This window comes from Marmota flaviventris, chromosome 4 (assembly GCF_047511675.1).
Source record: "Marmota flaviventris isolate mMarFla1 chromosome 4, mMarFla1.hap1, whole genome shotgun sequence".
Taxonomy (NCBI): Eukaryota; Metazoa; Chordata; class Mammalia; order Rodentia; family Sciuridae; genus Marmota; species Marmota flaviventris.
In genome coordinates this window covers 37,847,381-37,871,227 of record NC_092501.1, presented here as the reverse complement: position 1 = coordinate 37,871,227, position 23,847 = coordinate 37,847,381, and the positions used below count along the sequence as shown (strand labels likewise).

Below are 23,847 nucleotides of genomic sequence, written 5' to 3'. Positions count from 1 at the left end.
CAAATACTGATAGTTTTGATAATCAAGGCCACTGCATCCCATCAGGAGGCCATGGCATCAGGGGGTCTCATTACTGATGCTGCTGCCACCAAACACTTGTTTAAGGTGCTACTTTATTTCTGTGAAATTGAAAACTTTACCTTTGTAATGAGGATGTTATTGGAAAGATTTTGAAACTGTTAGCATTCATTGATGATTTTTGCGTTAATCAGTGGTTACAAAGTAGTGATTTTCTAATGCCATTATTATATTTACATATTTCATTGACATTCTAATGGGTCTAAATTATTTCATTGACATTCTAATGGGTCTACTAAGTTATTATTGATTTTGATGTTTAAATGGATCCACACTTGGCTACAAGCATTTCTTCTAGGTGGCTCCTGAGTCCTACTGACATATGTCCATCGTTTTTTGAAGACATCTTACTTTTGGTACATTGAGAGCTTTCAGAATCCTCTGATAACTTTCCTGGCACCAGCATTCTGTCCATGCAGGATGGTGTTTAGAACCAGGCTCCAAGTAATTGTAATCCAGGTTTAAATTACCAATTTTCTGGGGCCGAGGTGTGATTCAGTGATAGAGTACTTGCCTAGGGTGCATGAGGCCCTTGCCACACCAGCACTATGGAAATAAAATAAAATCAATTTCCTCAATTGTTTCTAGAAATATAAACATCCCCAAATCTTCAGTTTGTTGAATCTGGAATCTTCTTGTTCATGACACTAGTTTTCCACAAATGTTTGCCAATTTGGGGATAATTGCTCATCTTTGTACTAGTGAATCTCTGTCTCCCCTCTGTGTGTCTTGGTTTCCTGGTTTTTTGGTTTTACTTCTGTGTGTGTTTGTATGTGTGTTGAGGTGATGGGACAAAAACTCTTTGTTGGAATGAAAATAAAAGGCAATTCTCCACTCTATTCATTTACCTCCAACCTCAGAGAGTTCTGTCATTGTCAAGCCACGTTTTGATCTTTCCCAATGGAGAAGGATGGAAACCAGGCTCAGGCTAGAACTGGAGGCAGAGGTTTTTTGTTTGATTTTTTTAATGTTTTTTTGTGTGTGTGGTTTGATATTGGGAATGGAACCCAGGGGTGCTTTGCCATTGAGCTACATCTTCAGCCCTTTTTGTTTTTTAAGACAGCCAAGTTGCTGAAGCTGGCCTGGAACTTGTGATCCTTCTGCCTCAACCTCCCAAGTCTCTTGTATTATAGCTGTGTGCCACCACTCCCATCAAATTTTTATGTTTTTGACATAAAGAGTAGAGAAGAACTTCAAAGTGTGAGAGGAAAGGAGACCTTATAAAACCTGTTAGTCAACTTTTCATCTCTGCAAAATGAAATATCTGACAAGAACAACTTAGAGGAGAAAAAGTTTATTTTGAGCTTACGGTTTTGAAACGAGAGTTTGAGATGAAACTCGATTCTCTGCTTCTGCTGGTGGGTGGGAGCTGTGTAAGTTGCAGGCCGCTGCAGCTGAGAAAGCCCATTTTTAGTATTAGCAGCTAATCACAGCAGGGATGCCTGGGCATCATCTCCAAGAGTCACAGCAAAGCCAGATTCTTTTTCACTACTATCAGGTGGCATGTTGTGGCTATTTTTTCTTTTTTAATTTATATAATACAGCAGAATTAAAATTCTTATTACATATATAGAGCACAATTTTTCATATCTCTGGTTGTATACATAGTATATTCAATTCGTGTCTTCATACCTGTACTTTGGATAATAATGATCATCACATTCCACCATTAGTAATTAATGTAATTAGTAATTACATTAGTAATTACCCCATGCCCCCTCCCTTCCCCTCCAACCCCTCTGCCCTATCTAGAGTTCATCTATTCCTCCCACGCTCCCTCTTCCTATCCCACTATGAATCAGCCTCCTTATATCAAAGAAAACATTCAGCATTTGGATTTTGGGGATTGGCTAACTTCACTTGGCATTATCTTCTCTAACTTCATTCATTTACCTGCAAATGCCATGATTTTATTCTTTTTATTCTATTTTATTCCATTGTGTTTATATGCCATATTCTTTTTAATCCATTCATCTGTTGAAGGGCATCTAGGTTGGTTCCACAGTTTAGCTGTTGTGAATTGTGCTGCTATAAACATTGATGTGGCTGTGTCCCTGTAGTATGCTGTTTAAGTCCTTTGGGTATAAACTGAGGAGAGGGACAACTAGGTCAAATGGTGGTTCCATTCCCAATTTTCCAAGAAATCTCCATACTACTTTCCATATTGGCTGCACCAATTTGCAGTCCCACCAGCAGTGTATGAATGTACCTTTTTCCCCAACATTCTCGCCAACACTTACTGTTGTTTGTCTTCATAATAGCTGCCATTCTGACTGGAGTGAGATGAAATCTTAGAGTGGTTTTGGTTTGCATTTCTCTAATTGCTAGTGATGATGAACATTTTTTCATGTATTTGTTGATTGATTGCATATCGTCTTCTGAGAAGTGTCTCTTCAGGTCCTTGGCCCATTTATTGATTGAGTTGTTATTTTGATGTTTAGCTTTTTGAGTTCTTTATATACCCTAGAGATTAGTGCTCTAACTGATGTGTGAGGGGTAAAGATTTGCTCCCAGGATGTAGGCTCTCTATTCACCTCACAGATTGTTTCTTTTGCTGAGAAGAAACTTTTTAGTTTGAGTCCATCCTATCTATTGATTCTTGATTTTAATTCTTGTGCCACAGGAGTCTTACTAAGGAAGTTGGGGCCTAATCCCACATGATGGAGATGTCATGGCTCTTAATGGTACACTCTTACCTCCAGTGTTGCAGTGGGCCTCAGAGGCTCACTGCCAATTTCTTTCTGGGTACTTGTCTCACAAATTCAAAGAGTGAAATCCACAGACAATGATGGAAGGCAAGAGTGAAAGGAGTAAAATTTATTCAAGTGTGGAGAAAAGAGAGAACTCTTGCAGAGTGAGAGGAGACCTGATAGCAGGTTGCTGTTTAAATGTCCTAGTCTAGGGGCTTATATAGCTATTGAGTGGGGGCACTGATCAATATCTGCATAGATAATAATCAGGTCTTGGAAAAGTTCCAGAGATATTGGTATGGCCTGTGACCTAATTGGCTGTGCCCTTTCAGACCTTGAGTTTGAACTTTCCTGTAACCTCCATTCAAGTCTGCCCCAACCTCTGTTTTGTTTTTAACTTTATTTTATTTATTTATTTTTTTATGTGGTGCTGAGGATTGAACTTAGTGCCTCACACATGCTAGGCAAGTGCTTTATCACTGAGCCGACTCAGACCCCAACTGCAGTTTTTCCACTGCTCTGGGACAAAAGCATGGCTAGAATGTATCTACAGATTATTTTCAAGGAGCAGTCTTTACATTTGGGGAAAAACTTAATTGGGGTCCATTACCTATCCTCTCTTATTCAGTTTCAGAGGTTCAGTCTATGGTCAACTGGCTCCATTGCTCTGGGCCTGAGAGAAGGAAGAACATTGTTGTCAAAGAGCATAGGGGAGAAATGCTGCTCAGTTCTTGGCAACTGGGAAGCAGAAAGAGCTGGAAGGAGCCAGGGACAAGTACAATCACCAAGGGCATGCCCCAGTGACCTACTTCCTCCAGCCATGCTCTACCTGCCTATAGCTACCACACTGTAGTCCATTGTTAATCCAGCAAATGGATTAATCCACCAATGAAGTTATAGCTCATTTTCTAAATATATAATCATTTTCTAAAACCTTGCTGCCTTTGAAGCCGTGTTTTCACATCACTTCCTTTTGGGGGACATTCCAGATCTAAACCATAACAAAAAAATTTTGTGTGTGTGTGTGTGTGTGTGTGTGTGCGTGCGCACGCAGGTGTGTGGTGCTAGAGATAGAACCCAGGGACCTTGTGCATAAGGTCCATACTTGTCCATAGGCAAGTACTGTAGCACTAAGCCTTACCCCCAGCCTAAAAAAAAATACTTCTTACAGACTATACCCTCCTTACAGTGTTCCTGAAATAAAAGTAAAGGACAGAAGTTATTTTAACATGACATGTTGGTGTGGGGAGACATATTCTGCATTGACCCCTACAGGTCCTGACTCCAATGTGGTCACACTTGTTTGGGGCAGCAGTTCCCTGCCTCCAGAGGGTCAGCAGTCGTCCTGTTCTGGGTTCTTATTCTGCCCCATGAACCCAAATATAGGGGCTGTGTTTGAGTTTGAAATCATTCCCATCTTTCCATTAATCTCAAGTGTTTGAGATTTTCTGTCTGATCCTTTCTATGTTTTTTTCTTTTCTTTTCTTTTTTCTTTTTTTTTTTTTTTTTGGGAAATTACTACAATGGCTGGGCGCTGTGGTACACATCTATAATCCCAGCAGCTCAGGAGGGTGAGACAGGAAGATGGAGGGTTCAAAGCCAGCCTTCAAAAAGGTAAGGCACTAAGCAACTCAGTGAGACCCTGTCTCTAAATAAAATACAAAATAGAGCTGGGGATGTGGCTCAGTGGTAGAGTGCTCCTGAGTTCAATTCCCAGTACCCCACCCCTAAAAAAAAATTTTTTTTTACTAAAATGTCTTTATGTGCTTATGGTACCCTTTCCTGCTTTGCAATATTTTAAAAATATTTTTATGATCTTCCCCTGCTCCAGGTTTGGGGAAGTTCCACTGTGTGTTTGACCCTTGTGTTGTTCTGGGGCTCAAGTAAGGAGTTTTTAACATTAGCCTGGGTCACAAGGGTCTCCCTGGAAGGGCACTGAGAAAGTCTCTACCCAGAGTTAGTTACCTCAGCAGAGGTAAGAAATTCTCAGAGGAAGTTAAGGTTTCTTGCTGACCTAGGTTTCTAATCATAGAACTGTGTAAATAGAAAATTTGTACTTAAGGTTTTATGATGTGCAATCACATATGTTTTGTTGTATGGAAGGCACCTTAGCTAAAAGAACCATGATTCTAGAAATGTCAGGAGTGTCTGATACAATGCTGCTGGCAGAGTTAGCCAGGTTAGCTTTTATTTACAACCTTCCTGTTGAAGAGCACTTATCCTCTGAAGTTGGAGGACAGGCACCCTTTATGGACAAGATTAATTCACTCTGCTTATTATGTGTAATAAATCCAAATGGAAGTCTTAAAGAGTAAGACCACACTGCCTAATGTTTCAGTTTTAGTTATCAGCAGAGCCTGCTCAATAGCAACAGGAAGATCCAAGACAGGTTGGTCTGGCTGGCAGCAGGAGTGACATCCTTCAGGAACTATAGTCTTGGACCTGCCGTGGCCCAACTACTTATACCCAGGATCAGGAATGGCCTTGGCAACTTAGAGCTTCATTGGAGGTGAGCAAGATTCAACCTGTGGTCAAGGTCAAGAATACTTAATGAGAGAGCTGTTAGATTGCTCACCTCAACTATGAAGACAAAGATTTGAAGAGTTGTGATTTACCAAAAGTCAAACCATCAGTGGCAGAGTAGCCTGGAAAATTTTAACATTTTAGTAATTGAGTTTATAAAGCTTTCTGGCAAATAAATTCTGAGGGGAAATTTGAATGAATGACTCCAGGGAAATTACAAGGCATACTAGAAACCTTGTTAACACAACCAACTTATTACCCAGTCCAATCTGATTTTCTTGTAAAGACTATATTCAACAAATATTGGGGCTGGGGTTGTGGCCCAGCGGTAGAGCACTTGCCTCTCACGTGTGAGACCCTGGGTTCGATCCTCAGCACCACAAAAAAAATAAATAAACAAAATAAAGATATATTTTAAAAAGTTTAAAAAATATTCAACAAATATTGAATATTACCCCCCAAAATTCCACTCTATTTTCTGACAACTGATGACTACTTTCTCAAGGCTGTTTCCTCTAGGATCTGAAAATTTTTGAAAACTACATGTTTATATTGCAGGAATAATTGCTTTTCTTTGCTATACTGTCTGGTATCAATGTCATAGCCCAGTATGGAAGCCACTGTCTATTTCATGTAAAATTAACTGAAATTGCTGAAATCAAACTGGGCCTAGAATAATGAGAATCACATTGACCTCACACAGTCTCATTGTTGTCCCATATCTCCACGTACTTTGCCAAATGTTTTCTCTCTCCAAAAGTAAATGAGGCAGGGGTTGGGGTTGTGGCTCAGCACTAGAGCATTCGCCTAGCACGTTCAAGGCCCTGGGTTCGATCCTCAGCACCATATAAAAATAAACAAAATAAAGGTATTGTGTACAACTAAAAAATAAATACTAAAAAAGTAAATGAGGCAGAGATTTGAAGGGCATCACTTTATTCAAAAGTTGATCATCATCGAGGGAGATTTTATTCCTTCACTTCTTCCTCCCTCAGCACCCTTCCTGGTTAGAGATGCTAAGAAGTAGTACAGTCATGGTATACTGGATGAAGTAAAAACAGTGAAGGCTACATACATTTTAGTTCCTATTTGGCATGTTTTGGCCTTTACCCTGAATAAGTCTAGGAGAAAAGGATGTGAAATTAAAATTATAGGTACAGATAAAGACGAAGAATGACTGAAGCCAAATATGCTGATTTTGTTGCCCTTGATTAACTCAACAGGACTTTGCTCCATTTCTAATTGATGGAGACCAAAAGGGTTGGTTTTATCTTGTCCTGTAACAGCTGAAGACTGGGTTCCAATTTTGGCTTAAATGTCACCTCTGCTTTTTTGTTTTGCAATTCTGAGGACTGTACCCAGGTCCTCATGCATTCGAGGCAAGTAGTCTACCACTAAGGTATATCCATCCCACCACCTCCATTTTTGACATTCCTTCTGGGAAAAAAAAAAATGACTTTCTAGCATATAATTAGGGAGAAGAGGAAGCAGAAGAGAGGTTTAAAGTGTATAAAAGTTCCCAGTAATAGGAAGAGCAAAATACCAAAGAAGTCTGTAGAATGCAGGGTATGGCCAAGAGCCAGAGTCCAAACCATACTTCTCAGGAAGGCAGTTGGAGCCGAGGTTCACACTTCCAGGACAAGGCCCTGCCCAGAGAGAAGCAGTCTCTCTCTCCTCCTCTTTGAGGAATACCCCGACCCAGTGCATCTAGAGGAAACCACAGAACTAGATATCAAGTGGTCTTTTGTAGAGGGTTTCCAGAGAAGAGCTAGGCCAACTGGATGGTCTCCAGATCATTGCCAGGTGGGGCCTCAGGCCAAGAAGAGCAGGCAGGTCCCTGATGTCTGATGAGAGTTGTACCCAGGTTTCAGGTCTTGAACATCAGGAAGCCCCCAAATGCAGTGCCTGGTGGGCTTCTCTTGGTTATTGATCCCTGAGTTAACTCAAACCATACCCTCTCACCCTTTTGTAGCTCAACCATAGCAAAGGTTGTGGCTGTGCTTCCCCCACTCTGCCCTGTCATAGAGACTGGGGTCCGATGGTGACCTCCAAATACCAGCTGCCCCGTGCCGGGGCCTGGGCCAAATTCAACGCTCACTGCAAATAGATAAACGCCACGCTCAGGGGCTCGGAAGTAGCCGTGTTCAGGGAAGTAGCTGCTGCCAACATTGATGGACATGGTGTTGAACTTCACCGTCTGCAGGGCAGCTGTACCTTCTGAAAAGCTGGTATAGAAGGCCACAGGGGAGCCTGAAATGAAGGAGGAAGAGTGCTCAGTGGCTTGGTCTTTCAATCCCTTGGGTGAAAAATTAAAAGCTGAGACCTGCCTTTGTAGGGAGCCACCTTGGACAGGAGCTACGCACAGACTTCTAAGTCCCGAGTAAAGAGGTACTGGACTGGTATTGCCCCTATTGCAATGGAAGTGCACTTGCCTCTGCTGGGACAGAAGGTGCAGCTCTGGGAGTGGGCGTTGCCCAACTGTGGGCTGTCTCCTTGTTCCTTTGCAATCTTACCCTTTGCCTTTTTATGGATAGAATGTTCCATGGAACCTCCCCTTGTGTGTCCCCTATATAAGAATAAAGAATTCCAGTGACTCTCTCTTTCCACAGACCCCTAAGGTCACAGAGCTGTCCCGGGATTTTGAAAAGGTACTTCTGTGTGCTTGCGTGCTTTCTTCGCTGTTTTCTTAAGGTATTGAAGTAGTCAGATTTTGTGAACCAGCATAGGTTGGCAGCTCCGATAGATGACAATATGCCTTCCTTATCTTATTGGTGTTAGAAATAGGTCACTATTTCTAGACAACCTAACTATTCCTAACAGCTATATCATCTCAGAGAATGAGGGAGAAGGGAAACTATAAATCCATTGTCTGACTAATGTACATTTCAATAAAGCACTTTTTTTGTTGTTGTACTGGGGATTGAACACAGCAGTGGTCTACCACTGAATTACATCCCCAGCCCTTAAAAATATTTTTTTTAAATTTTGAGGGTCTCACTAAGTTGTCAAGACCAGCCTCAAAACTTGTGATCCTCTTGCCTTAACCCCCAAGTCCCTGAGATTAGGTCTGAGCCACCATGCCTAGCTTAACTAAGCACTTTCTGGTTTGATCCATTTTCTCACAACTTTCTTAAGAGAAAAGAGTCCCTGAGGAAGGAAACTGAGGCTTAATCTTTAGCTGGCTGCTCAAGGAGATATGGTTTGCAAATGGCAGGCTGAGACAGGAATGACTCCCAGATGACTTCTACCTTTGAGGAATCTTGACACCAAGGGGAAAGAGAATAATTTAGTTTCCTCAAGATAACTGAGAAGCAGTGAAGGTGTTTCCTATTGTATGTGGGCACAGGAGCTTAAAGCAAGAAGGAAACAGAAGCCTCCTTCAACTGGCCTTCTCAGTGTGGTTTCCAAAGTGCTGCACAGAGATTACAGATGGAGAAACTGAGGCCCAGAAAGAGACAACTTGTAGCTTCAGATCACACAACCAATAAATTACGATGCTGTGAGCAGACCTCAGATATCTTGGTTTTGTTCCTGCTTTCCTCATTTGCAGAAACAATTTCTCTGGGCTTAGGAGGATAGTCCTGCTGGAGACACCAGGCCCACACACAAGCTTGGAGACAGAGGAAGTCATGTGTACAGGGATGAAGGAGCCTGCTGGCTGCCCGGCCAGGGAGGTTGAGTGACAAGAGGACAGAACCACAAGATGGGACAGGAGGTCTGGAGTTGTAGCTCAGTGTTAGAGCACTTGTCTAGAGCGTGTGAATCACTGGGTCCAATCCTCAGCACCACATAAAAATAAATAAATAAATAAATAAATAAATAAATAAATAAATAAATAAATAAATGTACTGTGTCCATCTGCAACTAAAAAAAAAAAAAAAAAAAAGTGAGGCTCCACTCGAGACCCTGCTGTGACCTTGGCATCACTTTTTTTTTTTAAGAATATTTAATTTTTAGTTGTAGTTGGATACAATGCCCTTATTTTACTTATTTATATGTGGTGCTGAGGATTGAACCCTGAGCCTCGCACGTGCTAGGGGAGTGGTCTACCGCTGAGCCATAAGCTCAGCCCTCCTTGTGTTTTTTTTTTTTTTCAATATGTTTTCTCTGGGGAAGAGAGAGAATTTGAGACTAAGCTCCCCATTTTTCAGGAAAGAAACCAAGTCCTCACATAACAGTTAGTGACTTAGGCTCCTGAACTAGAACCCAGATTTGTGACTCCCAGTCCAGCAATAATAAAATTATTCTTTTCTCTAATTCTGGAAGATTTTTCTAACAATTAGCTTGGAAGAGTAACTATGCCAAGGAAAGACAGGCGGCTGGCGCTGCAGTTCCGCAAGTACCCAGAAGGTGGGGCTCTTGCCCAGTTGATAAAGAGATGATTGACAACGCCCTCTACCGGTAATGGGTCCTCTCTCACCCTGCTGTTCCTGGGAGTTCATTCATTTTAGAGCTAAAAATCCCAACATGCCCTTCATGTTGGTGGAAGGGTTGTGCATGTCCCTGTGGGGCACAAATCCAAGTCCTAAGGACTTTCTGTAAGACAAATAAAGGGGCTTTTTAAAGGAAAAATATATTTTGAAATAACAAAATACTGCAATGGTAAACACAGATCCAGAAATCACTAAGCAAAAGCTGAATGTCATCAGTACAAAGACCTTGAGCCACTCACAAGAGGAAAACAATATGGAAGAAGTAGTGGAAGTGGACACAGCCTCAGCTGCGAAAATGCTGTGGAAAAGACACTTGGGTCTTGTGCTAGGTATTTGGAAGATGTAGCTGTTAGTCTTCATAACTCTTTGATGCAAGTAGTGATTGTCCCATTTTACAGAGTAAGAAACTGAGACAAGTGATGAGAGCGTGAGCTCTTTCCACGGCTCCACACTTCCTCCTGGGCTCTAATGGAGGGCAGCAGGGTTTGCACACCTTTCTGCTCCTTCTTCCTTTTTCTGTTCAGCATGGGCTGAGATGGACCTTCAGCAAGGTTCATACTTTCTGCTCACCAGCCTATTCCAGGGTATAGGCAGCCATGATGATGGCTTTATACTTAGCCCTGTGACTGGATGAGGAAGGGGCCCCAATGCCAAAGCTAGATTATCTGAAAGATAGAATCACTTAAAACACAGATCCACCCTCAGGGAAAGGTCGGAATATTGGCCTCAAACTCAGAGCAAGCTTGTAGACCTAGAGCCTGGGGCCCTGCAGAAACCAACCTTCAAGAGCCCCAGAAGGGGAAAATCAGCACCCTAGAGACAGCTTCTCTGTGATGTTCTTCAGCTGTGTGAGCTAGTCACTTTCTGGGTTTGAGCCTTGGTTTCAGGTAAGATGGTAATGATAGTGAATGGATTGTTGAGCTACTGTGATGATTCATCATGATAAAGCCCAAGAAGGAGCCGGGCATGGTGGTACACACCAGTAATCCCAGCTATTCAGAAGGCTGCAGCAGGAAGATTGTAGGTTCTAGGCCAGCCTGAGCAACTAACCAAGACACTATCTCAAAAAATAAGAAGGACTGAGGATGTACCACTGAGTAGAGTACCCCCAAAGTTCAATCCCCAATATTGGAAAAAAAAAGTCCAAGAAGGGCATTACAGGGGCCTGGCACAGAGTGATGAAATAGACCAACTGGACTTGCTGAATATGGACTGCTTTCAGGGCCCAAGGCTTCTTCCTACATTCCCTTCTTGTTGGGTGCTGCCATTTGCAGCCCCATCACAATTCCTATACCAGGGTAAGCTGGTTAGTGGGGGGTGACAGGGTTGTGAAGAGCTGAAATGAAGGAATTTGAGGGAATGCCATGGAAAGAAGAAAGGCCCTCCCCCTCTGTCCACAGTTGGGACTCAGCCAACCGTGTGTAGAGCCTCTAATGGTTTAACATGGAAGTGGCACTGTCGCCAGATCAAGGGCTTTGACACCAACAATTATTCTCATGACTTTTACCTGCCTGTACTCCAGAGAGCTTAAGAGGAAAGAAGGTGAATCAAGGAGAAGGTGGGTAGTGGTGACTGATGACCAACCTGGTTTCTTTCATCCTGTCCCTCTCCAGGGTAGACCAGCTGCTGGGCTGTCAGACAACACTGTCCTCTAGACCTGCTCAGACTTCCCAACCCAGGCACTCACCTGCCTCCCAGAGCTCTGTGCCCAGGGCATCTTGCTCCAGTCCTTTGGCATGTGCATCCACCCAAGATGCCACTTGCTTTTTGTCCCTCTTCCTGGGAGTTTCCACACCTTTCTGCTCCTTCTTCCCTTTTCTGTTCAGCATGGCCTGCAGCTTCCCCAGGTCTAGGCTGGTATTGGTTGCCATCAGCCCTTGGAAGTTCCCAAAGAGGCTGTGGAAGAGCCTCTCATGCTGCTCCAAGCCACGCTCAGTGGTGGAGAGGGCGTGGTGGAGGCCCTCAAGGGAGCCATTGAGGGAGGCAGCCCAGGAGGCATCGCAGCACTGCCCCACGCGCTTGACTTGGGAGCTCAGGCGCTGGAGCTCTTGCTCCAGCCCAGCCAGGGCGGTGGTGGCTCCTGCATCTTCCAGCTGGGCATCGTGGCTGGGCTCCAGGTGCTCTGCCCGCCTTGAAGGCTCTGAGCGGTGACTTGCATCCTGCTCCAGAGCTGCCACCCGGGCCGCCAACTCGTCCCAGCCGAGCGCCTGCTCCTGCAACCCACTGGCAGCCTCCTGCAGGGCGACACGAATCTGGTCATAACGCAAGGGCAGCGGGCCAGGAGCCTCTTCTAACATGTCCTCCATCACCTCCTCACCAAAGAGCGCGGCCAGCACAGCTTCGTGGCGCAGTGCGTCTTCCAGCAGGGCTGCGAAGGAGCTGTGTAGCTGGCTTATCTCGCGGCGGGTCTGGTCCGCGCCTGTCTTCAGCGTGCCCACCTGGCCATCCAGCGCCTGCAGCTGGCTGCGGAGCCTGGCCCTCTCGGCCCGCGCCTGCCTGCCCTCCTCTTTGTGCACATCCACCTCCAGAGTCACAGCATCCAGGGCGCTCCTCAGGGCCTGCAGCGAGGAGCCGTCCAGCTGGCGCCGCTCATCCAGGCTCACCTGGGTTTCCTCCAGGGCGCGAGTGGCATCCTTCTGATCTTCCCTGATGACATCCAGGTCAAAGTAGAGCTTCTGGCAATTGCAGTCCTTGATGTACTTGATGAGGTCGGCATGGGAGCCCTGCAGGTGCTGGAGGGTGAGATTGAGCTCCAGGAGCTGTCGCTCCATCTCTTCCTTGTTCTCCTCCATGATCAGAGACTTCTCCATCAGGATTACTCTCAGCTCTCGCAGAGCTGTGTGGTTCACCTGTAGCTCCTCCACCTGCCGCTCCACCTTGCTGATCTGATCAAAGGTTTCATCCGACTCAGAGTATAGCTCCTTGATTTCTTCCACATGCTGGGCCAGGGTGGCCCTCATGCCCCTGAGGGTGCTCTGCAATTCTTCTTCCCTCTGGCTGGTGGCCACATGCAGGGCTGAGATGTTTCTCTGCAGCTGGCCCAGTCTGGCCTGCAGGCTCTCTGGCTCTGGCTTTGCTGCTGCCCCTGCTGCTGCCATCACCAGGCTGCCATTAGCCCCTGGGGACTCCTGGATCTTGAGCAAGTGCTTTAACTTGGTATCCACATCAGCCTGGACCTCAGACAGGGAGTGCTGCAGGGAGAGGTGCTGGGTGTGCAGGTGGTCCTCCACATCCTTGCGTAGCTGGCTCACTCTCTGGGCATTCTCTTGAACTTTGGCTTCAAATTTGGCACCAAGCTCCTGAAACTCTGCTCTGCCCACAGCACTCTCCTGGACCCTCTTGATGGCCTGGCGGTTGGCCTCTACGTCAAGAGACAGGTTTCTTACAGCCTGGGAGAGGCTGTGCAGGCTCTGGTTGAAGCTCTTCCAGATAGGGCTGAAATGTGCTTGCAGGAAGGTGTCCATGTGGGGCAGCAGCACTTGCTCCAAGGACCTGCCAGGAAACTCTGCAACAGACGCATGTGTTTACATAAGCCCACAGCAACAGACAGCCCTCCCCAGTGAGGACTAGCAGGGCCTCTGAAATCCGGGCCTTCTCTAGAACCTGCTACTCACCCAGCTCCGTTTGATTTGCCTGTGTGGTTGCAGATGTCTCTGTTGTTGCAGCCTTCCACAGCCCAGGGAGGCTGTCTGCTGCCTGGTCAACATCATTCTGGAGATCTTCCAGTAGGTGTTCCTGCTGTTCATGCTGCACCTGGACATCGACCTCCTCTACCTCGTTGAGCTCTGCAGTGGGGTGGCCTGAATACACAGCAGACACAGGTGTTGAAGCCTAACTTGCCAGGCTTAGGCAGATCATGAAGTCCAGTGAGGATTTGGGAGCCAAAAGCAAGGGAGGGGAGGTGCATGCTAACAATCTCTGAGCTGGAACTTAGAAGACTTCAACCCCAGAAAGGCAAATGCATGACAACTGAGTTCTCACCTTCCTTCCCACATCCACAGCAGACGTGACTAGTCAATCCCAGCATATTTCCTCCCCTAGCTACAATGACATTCTCTGTGCTCCCTGTCAATTGACAGGAGTTCATCACAGGATGAAACTCATTGCCCATCCCACCCTTGGGCCCAGCCTTGAAAGACACCACAAATGATATCTCTTGGTGGCCCTCCTGTGTTGACTGCACAGACCAGAGATGACATAACTTTCTGGCCCTGGTTAAGGGTAGGGGAGAGGGTGAGGAGGTGTCTTCCAGGCCCAGGAGCTTGTGTAGTTCAGAGGTCAAGGAAGGTGCCAGATAACACTGTCTCACAGAAAATGGGGTCCAGGAAAAGGAGATGTGTGCTCAGGCCCCGCCTCCTGGGGAAGAGCATGCAAGGAACAAGGGGGCCCTTTCTGATTCCAGGCCCAAAGTTTTCCTTAAAAGGCACTGTCTCGAGGGGAGGAAGGAAGGGACACATGAACTCTGCCCGACCTGCACCTTCCAGGAAAGCAACACACCAAGTTCGAAGTTGACCAACTGGTCCCACGGCTTCTGGGGGTCATTCCTTGGTTCTGCAGGCTCCGGGGTTGCTGTGGGATCTGCAGAAGGAAGCATGGAATGTTGACCCTGGAGGCCAGAGGAACTGCAGGACCTCTGGAGCCAAGGAAGGCGGGGAGCCCTACCGTGATGCTGACAGTCGGGGCCCTTGAAGCCTGGGCAGCACCTCCAGGCCATGGAGATCAGAACCTTCTGCTTCACCTGGTATATCGGCTTATGGGCCACACGGTACCTGGGGGAGGAGGGTGGCTCAGCGACTCCAAAGGGAGCCCACAGGGGCCATGCAAACAGCCCGCCTGCCCCAACTCACATGACTTTGACTCTCTGGCAGTCTGGAGCCCCCACTGGACATGGCTGTTGTGAATGGACCAGGAATTTCTCCGTTTTGCAAGCAGCAACATAGGTGACCAGTCTGGACTGCTGGTAAGGGCACCAGTTACTGGAAAATAAACCAGAGAAGAGGCTGCTGAGTCATGCCCAGGTGCCCCAACAATCCCCTTTAGGGGTCCACAGAGACTGCTAGTGCAGGGCACCCAATAATGCCCCCTGACCCACCCAGTACTGGGGCTCTGGAATCCATTAGCCTAATAAGGAGGTGCTCTGCATTATCTATCCTCAGGGCTCTAAAGCAACGCTCCACAAACTCTACCTGCAAGGGTACCTGCTCCACTGCCTTCTCGAAACCTCCTCCGGGGCAGCACAGAGAGGCTAGGGAGCTCATCTACTATCACACAGCGAATTTTCCTGCAGAGCCAGAGGACTCTTGCTGTTTCCCCTGTGCGAGGGAGGCAGCATGGTGTGTAGTTGGAGCTGGAGAGTCCTGGGTTTTAATGCTTTACACTTTCTGGCTGTGTACTTCCAGCAAGGCATGTAGGGAGTTTCCTTCTCTGTGCTAAACCATGGAGATGGCAATGTCCTCCAGGAGTGAGTGGACAAGTACCAAATGCCTAACTCCAGACTAGTGCTCCGTGAATGCTGCTCCTACCCCATGTGACAGCCTGCCCGATCCTACTTACCAGAAACCCCATCATAGTGAGGGCTCCTGCTCCCTGACCTTGCCCATTAGAACCCTGATGGAAATGGACTGAGCAGTGGTCATTGTAGGAGGAGGCGCCTGGGCAGGGCAGCCTCCTCTCTGGGAAAGGCCTCTGCTTTGTGTTCCTACAGGGTGGTTTGGGGAGTCACACTCAGCATCCTGCACACCTGAGGGGTAATGCCTCCATCTTTGCTCTTCACAGAATGGGCTGTGGTGGTTCTGGAAGCAGTGAGATGTACATGCTGACAGGGACCCAGCTCACTGTCCAGGTGGCTGGCTCCATGGGGTCAGTGGGAAGGTCAAGCCCCACCCTACCCCTGCAGCTAGCAAAGCTCCCCAGAGATGCAAGACACAATGACCTCCACAGTCCAGTTCAGCTCAGCAAATCTTGGGTGCCAGGTGCTGGGCACTTGCAATGGCGTGACAGAGGCACAGACCTTCCCTTCAGGGTCTCCAGGGAGAGCAGGCAATCTTAGAGCCACAAAGGCTAGAACCTGAGGAGGCTCTGAGAGGAGGTAATAAAGGGGCTGTGTCTTAAAGGGAGAGGAGCTGGGATGGGTGAGGGGGAAGGAAGGGCTGAAAGGAGGAGGTGAAGGAGGTAGGAAGCCAGACTGCGGAGGGGTGGGTGCTAGTGGAGGAGCTACGCTGTCCTGAGGGCATGGAAGTCAGGGAAGGGGTTTAAGCAAGTCACATGAAAGAGCCACCCTGGTTCCTGGGCACAGAAAAGACAGGGGTGGGTAAGAGATAGGTGGTTGTATCAAGGTCTAGTAGGGAGGGGAAGGCCCTGAGCCACCCAGTACATATCACTTGGACTGGGTGATATGGGAGAAGTGGCCACACCGTGAGATGTTAGAAGGCAGTTTCAGGGACCTTGGTGATGGAGTTGCTGTTTGTGTTGGGATTTTATTTTCTGCATCATCAAAGATATTGCTGGGGAAGGAGAGGGACTGAGGCATCGAGAGACCACATCCATTATGGGCATAAGACTCCTGCTTTCCCACTTGGTTCCCAGAAGCCTGGCAGCCAGCCTTTACCCTCTAGTAAGCAGGCTGGAAAAGCTTCCCAGGAAAATGACCCAGTCCCAGAGGGGAAAGTAAAAATGCTGACATCAGGGTTGCCCCCGGTAAAGTAGCCCAGCCAGAGCATCCTGTAACAAAACAGATCAGAAAGCCACATCTCCGGACCTCAGTTTTTCAGTCTGTTTACTCTTAAGTAGGCATGTGGTTTAGTAACAGCATGTGTTGAGCATGCAGGAGCCTCAAGTTCAATCCCCGACATTGAAAGCAAACAAACAAAGGCAGAAGGAGGTCCAAAAGAGCTCATAGAATAAAGTCAACTTGGATGTAAACCAAGAGTGTGCAGGGAAAAGAAAACTTTCCAAAAATGTTGTACTAATATTTCCAGATTGATAAGACAGTGACCTCATCCAAGAAACAAGAACAGGAAATTATGGAAAAGACACTAGGCAGGGTGGGGGGATTCCAAGAAGAAAAGGAACTTGTAAAAATTAAAAACTAAATATTAGAAATGAAAAAGAAATGTAATCACAATGACATGGCTAGAGCATAAAGTTAAAGAAATTTTCCTAAAACAAGAGCAAACAGAGAGATGTAAAAGAGGAGAGAAAATTTAAGAAAACTAGAGCACAGTCTTGGAAATCCAACATCCAAATAATAAGAGTTCCAGAAAGAGAGAACAAAGGGAAAAAGTCATTGATTGAAAAAAATCAAAAACATATTCCAGAAACAAAGGACTTGAGTTTCCAGATTCAAAGGCCCACCAGTTACCTGCAAAAAGGTGGAAACAAAGTCATATCAAAGCACATCATCAAGAAATTTTAGAATTCTGGGGACAAGATGGTTCTATGTGCTTCCAGAGAAAAACAAGGACACACACACACACACACACATACACACAGAGAGACACAGACATACACACACACACACACACAGAGACACATAGACACACAGAGAGACACATAGCACACACACAGACACACAGACATACAAACAGACACACAGACACACACAGAGAGACTCACACACAGACACACAGACACATAGACACACACAGAGACACCTAGACACACAGACACACAGACACATAGACACACAGACACACACACATAGACACACAGACACATAGACACACACACACACACACACATACACACAGACGCAGACACACATTAGCAATTGGAATGGTCTTTTCCTACCCCAGGCCAGTTAAAGGAGACTCTCTGAGGTTGGGGACTGAACATAGAAATCTAGAGCTCCACTAGATGGCCAAGGTACAGCCTAGGACTGAGTCTCGCTGTGGTACTGGAAAGGCTCCACCTAAACAGGAGAGAAGCCAAGACAGAGGAAAGCATGAGTTCAGGAATCGGGTTCCCACACAGAATCAGGATGGAGGGAGCCTCCAGGAGGATGACGAAGGACAACAGTGGGCTGTGGGGACATAGCAACAGTCTAGACTGGAACACACCAGGCAGCTCTGAGAGAGGCATCACCAAAAGGACAGAGTTGGTCAAACACCTAACATGAACCAGTAGCTGAGGGGTTGGGATCGAGTTAATGACAAGGCACAGAAAAACAAGGAAGGAAAAAACAAGATAATTTTTTACTCCAGGGAAAGCTAAAAGTATGTAGGGGAAAAAAAGATTCATAGTTTATTTTAAGACCCAACTCTCCAAATATATCCCTTTTTAGTCGTAGGGATATAAATACTCAAATTGATAACATGAGAGAGTGGCGGGTGGGTGCTGTGTGCTCACGCACAAGTCACCTCTGGGTCATGGTATGGGGTAGGAATGGGAGCTGAGTCGTAGGTAATCCTATCTCCTGAGTAGAAATATAGCATGTTATTTGGAGATATAGAGATAAATGCTAAAAGAATCAGCTAAACAACTGAAGTCATTGCCTTCAGAGAGCAGAGAGGGCAGGGCGTTTATTAGGCTCAAGGAACCTTGTAGATCTGGTTGACTCTAACCCAAGGGTCAACAAACTTCTCTAAAGGTACAAATAGTAAATACACAAGAGCAGCTTCAAGCCAGGGATGGCGCTATGTACCGATATTTCCAGCGACATGGGAGGCTGAGGCAAGAGGACAACAAGTTCAAGGTCAGCCTCAGCAATCTATTGAGACCCTGTCTCAAATAAAAATAAAAAGGGGCTGGGGATGTAGCTCAGTAGTAAAACGCCCTGGGTTCAATTCCCAGTACCACCAAAAAACAAACAAACAAAAAAGGAAAACAAAAAAACTAATTTGCAGGGCCCAGTGTAAATTGAAAACGTGATTTCCTTGTTCAAAACTATTAAGAATTTCAAGATGGCAACAGCAGAGATCAAACCAAATGTGGGCCCTTCAGAGTCCTTGTGGGGCCCCAGGGCAGGGCCTTGTTTATGTGCCTGGGCACCTAGAATGCCCATGAAGCTGGCCTGATTTTAGTCTTCCCAAGTCCCAGGGATTCTGTCACATCTACTCAACACTACCATTGTAGCACACAAGTGATCACTGACAGTATGTAAATGAATGAGTCCCACTGTGTTCCAATAAAACTTTATTGAAACAAAAAAGGTGGCAGGACAGATTTGGCCCATTGGCCATAGTTTTCTGACCCGGGCCTCTGGTATTGTTAATAAGGATAAAACTTTAAAAAAATCATTTCCATCTGTAAAAGAAATCGCAAATGAGTAGGGAAGAACATTTTGAGAGAACAATGAATAAGGAGTTTCCTTTCTAACCATCAAGACCCACGCTAGGGCTGTGGGCATGGCTCAGGGATACAGCACTTGCCTCGTATGCCCAAGACCCTGGGTTCTTTACCCAGCACCGTAAAAACAAATAAGAGAAAAATAAATAAGATGATGCACTCTAAATCACAGATGTGGTGACACACACCTGTAATCCCAGTGACTCGGGGGGCTGAGGCAGGAGGATCTCAAGTTGAAGGCCCATCTCTACAATTTAGCAAGACCCTTTTACAAAATAAAATAAGAAAGGGCTGGGGGTGTAGCATCTCTCATTCATGCCAGTACCACCACCACCACCAAAAAAAAAAAGCCAAATCATGAAAACAGTGGGACATTGCACGTTTGACGTACCAATCAAAGGTACAGAGACAAGAAAGGGGCGTGTGCATCCCTGAGGGATGAGCAAATGGCAAAATGCAAGCACATCAAAATCAGGATGAAAGGAAGAAGTGTTCCCTCAATGCTGAAGCACTGTGGTAGTGCTGGACCTAGAGCTCAGGTGCTTGGGAGATGTGGGTGAGGAGCTGCCTGTCACAGACACATCACCCTGGGCCTCCTAAAAGTTTCTAGAACATGGCCTCTATATCTCTCTAAACCAGTGGTTTTCAGTAGGGTACAGGGGAAATTCTTCAGTTGCATTTGGCAAGGGTCTGGGGACATTGTGTTGTAACTGGGTGGTGGGTGCTGTTGGTATCTAGTGGTCAAAGGCCAAGAATGCTGTTCAATACTCCCAGATGCACCGGACAGCCTCCAACAGCCCCCGACAGCAAGGAAGTATCCAGCCCAAAATGCCAAGAGCGAGGCTGAGAAACACCCTGTCTAAACAAGTCACATTCTTCACACACCCTCTGACCTATTGCAGAGGGCCCAGAAGGCCTGTGCCCTGGGCGCGTCTGGCCTAGTCCAGTCTGCCAGAAATGAGTGGTAATTTATACCTCTAACAACTCCTAGAACTGGAAGCAGTACTGCCCACCCTTCCTGCCCGGGAACTTTCTCTTCTGACCTGCCCAAACCCTGGACTCTAGAGGCCACTATTCCCCTACTGTGCTCCCCCTCCCTTGGCAATCCCTCCCTTGGCATAGTGCAGGCTGCTGGCCCTGAAGCCCTGGGAACATTCCTAACCTTTGCTTTGGTTTCCTCTGGCTCTTGGCAGCCCCCGGCTGGCTTTGGCACGCATGCCTTGGGCCCCACATGTACAAGTGCCCCATTGTTTCCATGACCCTCTGTCTCAGGCCTGCTCCCACTTTGCAACCTCCCCTGGGAAGCCCTATGGGTGCCTTTATCTCCCAAAGGTCTACTGAGGGGCAGGTGCCAATGTAGAATGAGCGTGGGCTCCTCTGGCCTGGTTTGTACCTGCCCATGGCCCCAACCTAATGCCTGCCCTAAACCGGAGGAGCAGCCAACCCCTGACAGGAGCAGGGAGGCATGGAGCTCTCCTCCCCTTCCTTTCCTGGACTGGGTGACCTTGAGCAAGGCCTCCCCCTCCTCCTGGAAATGTGCAGAAGCTGCATCCTTGGGGACACAGAGAGGAGAGCTCGGGGAAGGCAGAGCCGGGAGCCAGAGCTTCCTGCATAATGGATCTGCTAATGCATGTGCTGTCCAGAAAGCAGAGCACTTAAGTGCCTCTTAACCAGCCAGTAACCCCACCCGACCAAGCCTCAAGTCTTCCTGGGGATGGAGGGCGAGTTCTCAGCAGCCTTTCTTTCTGAGGATCTGAGTCCAGCCATTAGCATGAACATCCCAGGGGAGACACTCAAGGACTTTGTCCCTGAGCCAGAGAGGGGACTTCACAGAGAAGTGTGAAGCCCACTGGGCTGCCAGCCTGGATCTGGGCTTCCTTAAGTGTGGGCCTGGGAGTGTCAGCTCTGACCAGTGGGGGTGCTTTCCAGTTCCCACACAGGGCCTTGTATCCAGGAGTGGGAACACATGGCCACCCTGGCTCCCACCTTACTCCTGGGACCTCCAGCAACATATTGGACTTTTCTGGGTCTCCAGATCCCACTGCAAAAATCCCAAACACTCCCCCCATGGGCAGAAGCCTGAGGCTGGTGATGGGCCAGCTGGGCGGCTGGGAGAGGCATCCCCTGTGCTCCCACTCCTCTTGTGGGGACAGAATAAAGGACACCTGGGGCTTGCAGCCCAGCTGTTGTGGAACCTGACTCTGACCCATCACTTAGGAGCCCTGAGGCCCTGAGTGGTGTCCCTAGGCCTCCAAGCTGTGATGATTACTGTGGAGAGCGGGATACCTTGCCCAGGCTCCGCAATCCCTACTTGGACTAGAGCACACCCACTAGGGTCCAAGGAGCCCACATTCTTAAACACCCCACCCAAGCCACGGAGCTGGTATGAGCCTCCTCTTCATGGAGTCCAAATATTCATGTTGCTGGATCCCCTACCCTGACCTTGTGGGGTCCCAGGGACCTAAGAACAGGCTAACCATGTCCCTCCTCTACCGGAGGATCTGGCAATCTGGGGATAGGGGGCATCAGGCACTGAGTAGTTCTGTTCAAGCTTGTCTTTCCAAAGCATTTGATCTGGTTCTGTGTCCGGGGCCTGCCCTGTTTCTGGAGTTCTGGAAACAGTGTGAGAGGCAAAATCAGGGCACGAGGCCTGGCTCTGGCAGCCAGGGGCTTGTCGCTGATGGTGCCTCTCCTCTGTTTCAGGACTGTTGGAGTGAAGTGCCCGGTCCACCTCCCCTTCCCTGCTGGCTGGAGTGGAATAGTTTCCACCTCCCAAGTCACAGGAGCATGAGCATGGGACGCAATCAGCCCAGGAAGATGCATGTTTCCTTCCTTTCCCAGCACCCCTCCGGATGCTTCAACAACTTGGGCTTGGCCTGTGGGGTCTGCAGCTTCTGGAGGCGCAGGAAGGAAACTCTGGCGTGCAAGGGTCTCAGGCCTGGGAAGCCTGGGCATTCCTGAACCAGGTGAACTGGTGCACACACACCCCCAAGCTGCTCATAGCAGCCAGGGAAAGGTTGAGGGACCCTTGCTACCCGGGTCTTAGGGAATGCACTCTCTTTCTCCACAACCAAGGGGGTTGTGAAAAGAAACAAAGGGAGAAAGAAGAGTGGTTTCCTTCTCTCTCCTCCTGGTCCCCTCATCCTCCTTTTCATCAAAGGGAGAGGGAGAAACTGGGCATGAAGCTGATGGCCTTAGGAGAGAAGGCTTGGTCCTTGGTCCTGAAACTGGAATTGGGTGGCTGGACTCCCCACACCAAGAATCACCTTTGTGTCCCACCCTGAGCCAAACTAGGGGAGAGGCAGAAATGGAGTCTCTGCACATCCAACTTCTGGGGCTTCTGCTCCCCACAGCCCTTTCCTCTCTAAGGGTCAGTATATACTGCCTACTCGTGCCCTCCTGTTTCTCCCTGGCCAAACCTGCTGTCAGAGAAGTGTCCACAAACAGTTACCCAGAAATGGGAGAAGCTGGATAAGACCTGTCCTAGGCAGATTGTCTTATAGGCACACGTGATGGCTCCTTCCATACATGCACACAAAAGGCTGTGGGTGGGTGTGTGCATTGGGCCCCTCACTTCCAGATCTTAGTGTTCCACTCAGAAGGTTGGCTCTGAGCTGGAAAGTCAAAGCAGATCCTGTTCTACCTGTCCTGGGCTGTTTTATCTGGGGCACCTCCTCTATAAATGGGGCTGTTAGAGAAGTTAACGGAGATGACACTTGGCAACATGCCTGGCCCAGAGGCTGGCCCAGCAGATGGTACCTGTTGCCCTGTGGGGCACTGGAGATGAGGCTCCAGGACCACCTCATACCCTGAGGGGAACCCACAGGACCAGAACCTATGTGCAGGAGGGTCCCTGGCTCTGTACAAATAGAGTGTTAGAGGATGGTGTCTGGGGTGCGACTGTAACACCATACACTCATTTCCAGAAGGACCCTGTGGCAGAGCTCTCTGGATGCCCCTGCCTCCTTGTGCTCTGGCAGCAGGGAGCCCTCTCTCTTCACTGCTTGGCAGTCAGGGACAGGCTTCCTGGGCACTCAGATCAAACCTTATCCCCAGGAGTGGCCATACCTCAGGGCTTAAGCTGGATCAGCCTTGCTGGGGCTCAGTTGTCTGAATTGATTTCCTTCAAAGAACGGGGACCATGGCCTCACTGGCTGGAAACAACTAGAATCACAATCCCTCAGTGCCCCATGCTGGGTGATCAATGTTAGGAGCTGTTCCTCCCACCCCCAAATCCCAGCTCAGATTCCCTGCTATGGGGCAGGCAAGTCTCCCTGTCATTCTTAGATGAAGTTCTGGAGTGCCCAACACAGGCTTTCTGAACATAGACCCTTGAAGGATGCCTAGCACCTTGAAGGATGCCTAGCCTCATGGCTAGCCCAGCAGGTAGATTGTATTAGCCCATTTCACAGATGGCTTCAGAGAATCCCTGCTCTGACTGAACTGGGACTCAGATGCTGCCCAGTGACCTCTGCCAAGGTCCAGGCCCTCCTTACCGTCTGACAGGGTCCCTGCTGGTGTCCTCAGCCTCTGCACCCCAGACCCCAGGCAGCCTTGGGTGGTGTGGATCAGAGAACCCGGTATCAGGGGCCTGGGCCCAGGCCCCCAGCAACCCCCAGCCCAGGGGCCCTCCAAGACCGAGCAGCAGAGTCAGGATCATCTTGCTGGTGGGACAGGCTTGGGCTGGTTTGGCAAATGACTGCAGAAACTGCTAGTGACGTGGTCTTCAAGTTAAATCTCAGAAGGAAAAGAAAACACGGGACAACAAAGAGAGGAAGTGGCCTGGGCCGGCCCACCGGGTAGGTCTCATCCGCCGCCCCCACCCCCGCCTCCTGCCT

General features: G+C 47.9%; 1 protein-coding gene across 1 annotated transcript; it reads right to left on the bottom strand.

Annotated features, from left to right (window-relative positions):
- Positions 1–1,356: 1,356 nt before the first annotated feature.
- Positions 1,357–23,726, bottom strand: Mmrn2 (multimerin 2). The gene is made up of 7 exons (XM_027939882.2): positions 23,506–23,726; positions 14,572–14,700; positions 14,387–14,493; positions 14,222–14,302; positions 13,339–13,524; positions 11,412–13,229; positions 1,357–7,541 (listed from the first exon to the last, which is right to left on the bottom strand). Exons 1-7 carry the CDS (start codon positions 23,667–23,669, stop codon positions 7,159–7,161), a joined length of 2,868 nt encoding a protein of 955 aa, XP_027795683.2. The 5' UTR covers positions 23,670–23,726; the 3' UTR covers positions 1,357–7,158.
- Between the last annotated feature and the right edge of the window lie 121 nt (positions 23,727–23,847).